The 10,241-nt window shown below is 43.2% G+C and overlaps 1 protein-coding gene across 1 annotated transcript; it reads right to left on the bottom strand.

Moving 5' to 3' along the window:
• Nucleotides 1-672: 672 nt before the first annotated feature.
• COX11 (cytochrome c oxidase copper chaperone COX11) lies at nucleotides 673-4,273 on the bottom strand. Its single transcript, XM_075169610.1, has 4 exons — nucleotides 3,917-4,273; nucleotides 3,656-3,811; nucleotides 2,837-2,962; nucleotides 673-2,333 (listed from the first exon to the last, which is right to left on the bottom strand). The coding sequence occupies exons 1-4, from the start codon at nucleotides 4,271-4,273 to the stop codon at nucleotides 2,151-2,153; spliced, it is 822 nt and encodes a 273-aa protein (XP_075025711.1). The 3' UTR covers nucleotides 673-2,150.
• Between the last annotated feature and the right edge of the window lie 5,968 nt (nucleotides 4,274-10,241).

The following is a 10,241-nucleotide window of genomic DNA, read 5'->3' as shown; positions in this document are numbered from 1 at the left end:
GAGGTGAAAAGGTAAGCTGCTTTATTATTATTTTTCTTTTATTGTTTGCAATGGTCTGGACAGCAGCCTGAGAAAACTGCTGAAAACAGGATTTGAGGTAGATCAATTTTTCCCTACAGCTTAGTTGTATTGTTAAAACCCTAGCACGCTGAAGTGTAAAAAAAATAAATAGGCTATTTCAATACAGTAATCCATAATGGATGATTGCTGACTGAACTTTTCCATATTTAGAGAAGCAAAATGGTCACATATAGACGAAAGCTCTGAAGGGAACTGGATAATTACTGAGGTTAGAGAGCTTGTTTTATGGTTGGAATGTACTCATCATCTGTGCAAACTTGAGCTTTCGAACTCAGGGAAAACCTCACATCTTTATGAAACTGGCACTTGCCAGGGGGATACTTTTTTTCTTCTGAAGCACATGGCCAGAATAAAGCAATGTGTGGAAAACTCCCATAATCAGTTCAACTTTCAGAAAGACAATGGACTAAAGAAAACCCAAAAGAATTCCCCCCCCCCCACAGCCTGGATTCAAAGATTTGTCTTGATACTCATTTTTTTTTTCCTGAAGCATAACTAGGAATAACTATAAAGCTTGCTGCTATCTTCATACAGATGTATTTCACTTGTGTGGGCTCCATATGTTCTGCTGGATAAAATGCATTAGAGAGATGAAAGAATGAAAAGTTTTCAAACTTTAATAAATACACAGTGAAGGCCTGACATGAATGTCATCCAGAATCTATTTAAACAACACATATAATTGGTACAATAATGCATTTTAAAGGTAGCATCCATTTATTTTCAAAAAAGCACTTTTTAAATTATGGGACGCAAACATAATTGAGACTAAAGTAACTGGAAGTTATTTCTGATATACCCATTACCTTTTTACAGTCCAAACAAAGGAACATTAGTCTTAACTTTTAGCTCTCATCTGCTGAAAGGGGTAGAAAGAACTGGCCTAGCAGATGACATATTGGGCTGAGATTAATTCCTGTCTGAAAATGAGTAGGTCACTTAAACTTGCTTTGCAACTCACTCCTCATTTGCAAAGCTACGATAAAGCGTTATTATCCCTACCCCACACATAATGACCAAAAGTTACATAAATACAGGCTTACGTATTCTGATGGTAAACAAAGTACCTAGGATACCCCTGAACAACCGATATGCTTCTGGGCCGGCTTTGTCAGACTTAACCTCTGAATGGGGTTGGTTTCCTTTTGGTTTTTGAGGAGACTCCTATGCTATTAGTTTAGCCTGCAGTTTAGAGCAGTTGTTTACGTACTGCCTTTCCCTTCAAAGCATTTCATACGTAAGCCGAGCTTGTCTCTGTGTAGAGGTGCCCGGTGTACAGCCCTCTGCGGACTGGAAGAGCCGTCATTAGCGGTACAGGTATTTTAAATGAGTTGAACACAACATGGAAGTTTGAAGATGGTATTTCTAAATGGAAACCATACCACAGATTTGACACGCTTACATTTAAATTACTGTTCCTCATTCAAATGATAACAGTTTGAGAGCAGTCTGCTCTTACCAAATGAACTACTGATTCAGTAATAATTCAAGAGGGTGCATCATCTTCTGAATCATCATATCCTCCTGTGCCACGGGAGGGTTACATAGCAATACAGTCTAACTTTCTTTAGTTTTGAGATTTCATGAACCGATTACCTGTTTTTACCTTTTTATAACGTAACTTACATGGAAGTTATTCTTCAGAGCCAGCAGTGCAATTTTAGATGCTTAATAAACTGATTTGTTCCTCTATATTTAAATGAAGATCTCAATTGACACTTGGGTTTAAAAATTTGCCTCACAGTATTCAGATAACATGTATCATCTTATAAAAAGATGGCTTGAGAAAACCCTCTGTCTTCCAGGAACAGTGTGTTCCCTTCTATTGTCTGATGAAGAAATACTATCCCTAAGAAATAATATTCCAACTATGTAAGTTTTGTTGGGTTTGTGTTGGTTGGTTTTTTTGTTGTTTTTTGGTTTTTTTTTTAATAGAAATGTATCCTTTCATAACAGCAGCATGTGCCCATGGTGGTTTAATAATATAATTTCATATTGCACAGTACTCCTGCAGTTTTCCTTCCACTAGTAGTCAGGTAGCAGAAGTCAAATGGTGTACAGACTGCCCGTTACTGATATCCGGGAAGCGGTAACTTCTGTCCTTCCTTTGCTTCAAAAAAGGTATAAGAGAGGGTGATCAAATCAACTTTAGCCATTTTAGGATCCTCTACAAATTCTGGATCAATGTAGAAAAAGACAGGCATGTCCACTTCCTCTTGAGGATTTAGCCGCTGTTCTTCAAAACAAAAACACTGCAGGGGGGAGGGAAAAAACCAAACAATTAGACAACAATATAGCTATGGTAAACTTCATCTCTGCCAACGTGAGAGGAAGTTTCATCTTTTAAAATCAACTCTCATTCCCCGTACATCCCTAAAATCCTGACAAGGATCAACCATATGAGCAACAAGACAGCAATTCTGTTCCTCGTGTTACAGGAAAAAAAATCAGCATTTAATGAAGTGTCCAAATGTGCAAATTGGCCAGGCTAACTCGCATAGTTACCATCTGCCCTCAACATCAGTGGTACCAAATATCCTGTGTTTGGGAGCCACTCTAATTGGATGTGTACTGCAGCTTGTTATGAAGACAGTAAGGCTAAGAATGCACTGTCATTTGAAAAAATCAAGGTATTTTCTTAAAATGTTGGCATACAAAGAATGGTATCCAGGATTGAAAGTAGAAAAGTTAATTTATGGATAATTAATCTCATTCATGTAAAGGAAAATGTAATCTTTGCTTTGTTCACGCTTACTTGTATTTTATTGAAATACTGTCCTGCTTCAAAAGGTATCACGTTGTAGGTAGAGATTCCAATTATTGGTTTGTCAGTAGGATTTTTTGCTTTATAGAACGCCAGTGCGGTCTCTCCTGGTACCACCTGTATAAAGTAATTGCACGGTGATTTTTTTAATCCACTGCAGCCCTCCACCCCTCACAAATATGTTGCTTATAGACAATTCACCCCCATTCAAAATTAAAAGTATCAGTAATGTTATATGTGTGCATTTTTAATCTTACCCAGTTTGCCAATGAGACTTCTATTATTCTCAGCAGTTTAGCAGCATACAGAGCTTTTTTAATATGCAGATTTATATATGGTGTACATTTAATTTTTGAGGTTATAGTTCTTTCAGTACTGGACTCAGAAACCAATTAAGCAGCATGACTCTTTTGAGTTTTTATTAAGAACTAACAGTAAAGTTGGATTAAAATGTTCATTTTTTTTTTTAAATGAACACCCAGCCCTACAAGGATAGGGGCAAGAAGAGAAAGTACTAGGGGGAAAGTGCGGCAAAACCCCACAGCTTTAGATACACAGCTACACCAGATATATCTTTAATACATTCACACACGTTTTATGGTGTATATAAAATTCTTAACTGGAAGTACTGCGGAAGCACGCTGGACTACGTGCCCCAGCTGTGCGTTCTTCCAGCTCAGGGCCCAGGTATGCACAGCAACGGATCTGCTGATGGGGACGCAAGGCGACCAAAAGGTAGGAGGCAAAACCCGACGCTTTCGCCTGCGGGCGTACGCGGTTCGCTGCGAGCCCGACAACCAGGGCACTCACGTAGATTTCGCTCTGCTGGGGCTTGAAGTTCCACTGGATGCTGGAATGCACGTCCGCGTTGAAAGTGACCCTGACGACCCGGTCCCTCACCGGCTCCATGCTCTCGATCTGCTCCGAGCCGTGGCCCGCCCCCGTCGTTCCGCCCAGGCCCGTGGCCTGACAAGAGAGGAGGCAGTGAGTGACCCGCGTCCCGCGCCTGCGGCCGCCTTCGCGGGCGGGAAGGGGCTGGCGGCGGCGCCGGGCCGCGGGGCTCCCGGGTACCTGGCAGTAGAGGCGGTAGAGCGGCACGGCCGCGTAGGACATGCCCACCATGCCCACGGCGGCGGCGGCGATGTAGGCCAGCGCCGACCGGTTCCGGCGCCGCCATTCCTCCTCCTGCCTGCGGGTGAAGGGGTTGGAGCTCCGCAGCCCGCGGGCCCCCCGCGGGGCCGGCGCCCGCCCGCCCGCCGCCGCCCAGAGGCCGTACCGAGCCTTCCCCTCCGGCCGCGGGGGCGCCCACCCGCCGATACGGCACGGCCGGGGAAGGGCCCGGCCCAGCGCCAGGGCCCAGAGGGGGCCCGGCGCCCCGGCCAGCCCCAGGCCCCCGCAGCGCGCCCAGCCCCGCCCGCACAGCCCCATGCCGCGCGCGGCTGCCGGCGCCGGGCGGGGCGGGGCGCGGAGCGCAGCTCGCAGCTCTTCTCGCGAGACGCGGCGGCGGGGTGAGTCCGCGCTCGCGTCGCTCTGCCGCGCGCCCCGCCTCCTCCCCGCGGCGCCGGGCCGTGAGCGGCTCGCGGGGCCGTCTCGCCTCGCCGGCTCCGCGACGCCGGTTGGGCGGCGTGAGGGGCAGCTGCCCTGCGCCGCCCTCCCCTGGAGGCGGTGGGGCCTGCGCCGCGGGGGCGGGGGAGGGGGGCGGGCCGCCATCGCGCCGCTGAGGGGCGGGAGCGCCGCCGCTGGGGGGTCGCCCGTTGCTCCCCCCTCTGAGGCGCGGGGGGTTCCCGCCGATTGTCTGTCCCTCCCCGGCGGGACCGCTCGGGCGGTTCTGTGCGTGTCGAGGTAACTGTCGCAGCCCTGAAGGTCGGCGGGTTGTCTCACCCCCGGGCTCTCCCGGGGGCGCTGCGGGGCTGGTGGCCGCGGCGGGCCCCCGCACCGCCGTGCATCGAGCCGGCTTTGACCGAGCCGTGCCGGGGCGGGGCGGCGCTGGACGGCAGCGGGGCCACCGAAGAGTCTGCCAGAAGTGGGTTAACCTAGCGAAGCACGGCGAGGGGGAGCCAGTACCCTCTCTCCGAGTACCTCCGCGGGGTTGATGCGGAGGAGCAGCGCGCTGACGGGACGCGGGACAGCGTGGTGGAGCGAGGACCTTTCTGGCTGGTGCCTTTGGGGCTGTGAGCGCACGGCCAAGCGCTGGTAAAGTCGCCTTTGTGCCCGCGTTCCTCACCTTTTAGCCTTGTGCTTCTGTAGGCAGCAAGCGGGCACTGCCGTGTAAACGCGGTGCCATTCGCTGACCGGAGCGAGGGTGCTTTAACAGAGAGAGACTTCATCCCTTTGTCTGCCTGCAGGTCTTCCTCTTTTCTGGACACTGACACCGATTATTATTTTTTCCAGCGGTGCTTTGGTTCATGTTTAGTTTCCTCTCTTTGTGTACGGATTTGTTTTTGTTAAGGCACAAATTTTGACGTGTCGCAGAGTGATTGAGCGCTGTTTGTAAACAGCAATAACTTCAGGACAGGCAAGGTCAGGCAAACTCACAAATACAATCTTTCTTCCCATGCGCGGTAACAAACTTTGCTGTAGCGACGCTTGAATTTACTGCTTTAGAGCACCGCTCTTCTCTTGTCTTGGCTCCAGTAATGTGAATCATGGAATGACTTTGGCAGCTCCTGATATCGCTTCATTTTTGCATTTAGTTGCATTGAATAAGAGAATGATAAAGCCCGGAATGAAGCAATATTTTGGCCTTTCCTCTGTATTTAGATGGTGTTATTTTTGATCCTTTAGTGAGAGAGCTGAAAACATTTACTGCAGGAAAATCTGTTGTGTTCCAAAATGAACTTAATATTTTTTTCATGCAGAAAGGTATAACCGGATGAATTGGTCAGTGTGTTCTTGTGGGGGCTGACACTGTGCACCTAGGGACCCTACTTTATTTTAGCCCAGGTTTGTAGCATGTCACCGGTACCACTAGTACCTGTTGCCTTTTTTTTGCCTGTGCGTTGTTCAGAGAGTTCCTTGTCCCTCTTGTACCGTGTCTTGGGAGTGGTATCTTTGCTGGTTCGTGGCCATGTGAGGGTTTAGCCATACAGCTCATGAAGTCAGGAAGAGTTGCTACTGATGCAAATTTAGGTTTTTGCATTAGGGCTTTTGCAGTAATTTTTCAAATGGTTGTAGCTCAGTACATTCAGGATTGTATTTCTCGTCGACCTGTCGTATGTGCTAATAAAAATACAATGTGAATTACTGTTTTTTTTGCTACATTAGGGGTACATAACCCCATTTTGCGTGCATTTTGACCTACATCTTACATACTTCACGTGAGAATTCCATAGGCACTGAATACTAGACAGTAAATGAGAAATGAGAAAACTGAGAAAATGAGAAAACAAGACACACAAAACACCTTATCATGTTCAAAACAACATTCCCTCCCCAAGTAACCTTTTCTGGAAAAAAAATGAGATTGTTTTTGTCTTTAGCCCTTACATTACTGTATCCTGGAATTGCAATCTCAGTTACTTAATTTTTTAGAAGATTTTAATCACGGGTTTACTCTAATTCCTACCTCATAAATTAAGAAGAGATTAGGATGTCAGATGTTTTGGTACAATATACGATGAAGTCTGGGTTGATAACTGCTTACTGTTTTCAGCAATGAAGTGTATCTGTTTTGTCATGAAAGTTCTCTTTCTCCGCTTGATTTCAGCTAGTCAGTAATAAAGAATTGTTGTCAGCGTCTGAAAATAAACATAGCCATGTAAATTTCAAAAAGTGGTTTCTCCTTTTTTGCAGCAATTATTATCTTGGTTACGAGCCAGTGCTTCATGTGTCAGAATTCTTCATTTTGAACTTTTATTAATATAGCGCACCTAAGAAGATGTCCAGTACAGATCCCCTAACAAATACAGATAAAAAGTAAGTACTTTTTTTTCCCCCCACACAGGAATACAATGATTACTGGATTGTAATATGAAAATCCTTGCAGTTTCATTTGTAGGATCTTGTTTTGATGAAGTCTTAGAGAAAAACAACTTTGATACTGAAACAGTCTGAAGCAACGTCTTAGAAAAGCTAATACCAACACCCATGAATTTACAAGGGAAGAAATAGCTCTTAAGCTTTTCATTAAGGTAATCAGCACTTAGTTTGGACTGGTTCTGTAGAGATAAAACCCCACAGAGAAATTCCTTAATGCTTCTGCAACTATGAAAACATACTTGTAAGGTATACAGCAAATTACTTCCTTGTACATACAGGGTAACTACAGTAACATAAGACACTGTACGGAGTTTATGTATTATAATGCATTACTTTTTCAGAACACTATGTCTGCATGCCTTAAGTGTTTTATATGTAGTGCTTTGGAACCGTCTTATTTTTTACCAATGGATATATAATGATAATTATATTCATTCTATAAATCATAATGTTATCCACTTAAAAGTTGGATCAGATTCTAAATGGCAAACTTGGATTCAGTCGTGATTGAAAATCGTAACTCCAGACCCTTCCGAAACTGCTAAGTAACCATGCCAACGCTGTCATCAAAACCATAATTAAAAACAGGCACAGACAACTCTTTCTGGACTATCATGTTTGCTGTGCTTGTGCAATAGAGTCGCGCAAATAGTATTCAAAAGTATTGTCAAAAAATTTAGCATAGATTTTGAATTATGCCACTTCATAAATAACTTGATTATTTTGAAAAAAAAATCCACAAAACATTACAAAAATTAACTTGATTTTTACTGGGAGCTGAAGAAGCAAACACTCTGCTTGTCCGATAGAAATAGAGAGTACAAAGATACGTCTTTAAAACAGCTATGGCTTGCTAGATTCACGTGGAAGGTGTATTATGTGAATATACAGTTACTAGATCACTGTATTCCAAAGGCAATTTTACACGTAGGAGATGAACATGAAAGGTACATATAACTGCTCTTCAGCTACGTGATGATGGAAGACTATAATTTCCTATACTTACTTACTTATTTTTTTTCTGGGAGACAGTATCAATGCACAATGCTTCAAGAATGTACTTGGTTATATGTTAATTGAGGTTTACCTAAACTTTAAATAATACCTTTCTTCTCTACGCAAGGGGTTAGCCTCAAACCATTCATGCTTCTCCACAATTACAACATTGCTCAAGCTTTTTTCCATGTTTAACAGTAGCCGTATAATGACATATGTTTTCTTTTAATCTTTATGACCTAATCAGCAAAATGTATTTTGAATAATTAGTGGGTTTGGATAGATCAGAAGTGTTTGTTCATCCTATATGATACAGTGTTCTCTTGGCTGTGGTCCTTAGTGTCGTCAGAAATTTCTACCTTTTAGGTAAAGGCTACAGTTGCATAATTTACTTGCATAGGATTTTTGTAAAAGACCATTGTTTTATTTATAACAAAAAGATCTTGTGAATCTTGCTTCCGAAGATTCTGCAAATCTTTTTGTCATCTGCTAAATTATCCTGTAATCCATCTCAGTTGCTAAAGTGTTAGAAAACTTCCCTTGGGAAAAGTGAGTCATAATTAATAGTGTTGCCAGAATAAAATAGTTTACTAGCTGTTTGAAAAAGAATCTTCGTTTGTTTGCTGCATAAAATAACAAATGATGTCTCTTGAAAATTTAGTCTTACTTATTGATATTAGGTTTTATGGGGTTTTAAGTTGTTACAGTATTCCTAGATCTTTCTGGAAGTAAGAAGTGATTTGTGTTCCCCTGAGTATGTTCCTGAAAGGCAGAGAACTTGCAAAAGAAGCAATAATACCATTTTTCTATATGAGTCCTTTAGAAACATTAAAAGCAGCACAGCAACAGAATTTTAAGGTAAAGAGGGATAGAAGCCTTGGGGATGAGTTCAGGAAGCTGAACAATGCCTAGTTTACTTTGAAGAAGGGATGGAGGAGCAATTGTTTGAACAAGTGATCTATTACTGATAATAACTCTAATAAAAAGAGGTGGGAGCAATAAGAAGCTTAATACTACTCTAAATCTGCTTGAATTGTTGGGAAGTTTGTCATGCCTGGTTTAATAAAAATCATTTTTTGCTTTTCAATAACAGAAATGCATAGCCTTGAGTCATACTTTTAATTGGGGGTGTGTTGTGTGTGTGTGTTTCTATTGCGGAAAGCATGACACCAACAAGCCGCGTTGGTCGGAGTGGTTTGTTTTGACAAATGTTGCTGATACTGAAACCACAAATTGAATTCCAGTGGTATTAAGAACAGTGACAATTTTGTTGGAGAAAGGCTATTGGTATTTTATCTTTTGTAACCTTGCCTGTAGCAAGTCTAATTGGCATGATGCTTAAAATACCGGATTGTAATGCCAGTAACACCAGCAGACTTAAACTGATTGAGAAAAGACTACGAAGGGCCAAATTTTCACCACTGAATGGATGTGAGCAATCGAAATGATGCCAGTGGAGCTCTTCACATTTTGCGAACTGGGAAGGCTGCTTTATGTTCCCACTTCCATCACTGATCTGCTCCTTAATCTGTGGTGGGTCCCTTTACCCTTCTGCCCCTCTTGTATGCGTAGGTTGCAGGCTCTAGGGACTGGCCTCAGTATGTGTGAACACTACATAGCATGTTGCCTATAAGCAAAAAGATCCTTTCCCCAGAACAATTACGTGCTAATGAAACCACAGTCACTACAACTTTTAAAAAAAAAAAGTGCATGAGATAAGCATATGCATTCCTCGCATAGTCAAGCTGTCCTGCTGTGCAGCTCTAGACGCTGACAGATGCTGTCTCATCGCAGGGTTACTCTCTGCTTTAGAGAGGATTCACCTTTCTGCTTAAACAAAGCCCTCAGTGAACACAGAATATTTAGTTTTCTAAAAAGATCTTTTTAAGATCTTTTAGAAAGATGGGGAGTAATACAAGTGCATCTTCTGATGCAAGCCTGGAAGAAATTAGTAGTTGACCAAACTGATGTCTGGTGCTCAGAACTTCTGAAAATACGCCTATCTCTGCAAGACCAAGCCTCGTTATCAGGGAAGAGTCTTACCTCTGGAAATTTCTTACTTTTTCAACTAGATTATTCTCAGTGTAATGATATAAACTCACCATTTTTATTTGCTTTCACAAAAAACCAGATGTATCAGCTTCCGTTTCTAGAGAAAATATATAACCCAAGTTCTGTGTTAACTTTTGACTGTTGTATGTTGAAAGACTAAAAACCGGGTTAAAGCATGCCACAAGTCAATACCATGATTGAGGATGCAAAGTAAGAGCAGGATGGCATTTGTTTCATTAATGCTTTCAGTCTGTCTGCTCTGTTGGCTTTCCCTTTTGTGTGTGGATGTACATAATCCAGTCTGCTAGGAAGATTGCTTTAGAAAGGTCATGAGTTACTGCTTTTGACCTTGTTTGGAGGGAACATGTAA

The sequence above is a fragment of the Calonectris borealis genome, chromosome 20 (assembly GCF_964195595.1).
Source record: "Calonectris borealis chromosome 20, bCalBor7.hap1.2, whole genome shotgun sequence".
Lineage (NCBI taxonomy): Eukaryota > Metazoa > Chordata > Aves > Procellariiformes > Procellariidae > Calonectris > Calonectris borealis.
This window is presented reverse-complemented; position numbering and strand designations above follow the sequence as displayed.

Coding starts and splice junctions, on each gene's coding strand:
- COX11 (XM_075169610.1), bottom strand. CDS start 4,273: ATGGGGCTGTGCGGGCGGGGCTGGGCGCGCTGCGGGGGCCTGGGGCTG. Junction 2,963..3,655: donor CCCAGCAGAGCGAAATCTAC/GTGAGTGCCCTG, acceptor TACTTTATACAG/GTGGTACCAGGAGAGACCGC. Junction 2,334..2,836: donor AGTATTTCAATAAAATACAA/GTAAGCGTGAAC, acceptor TCCCCCCTGCAG/TGTTTTTGTTTTGAAGAACA.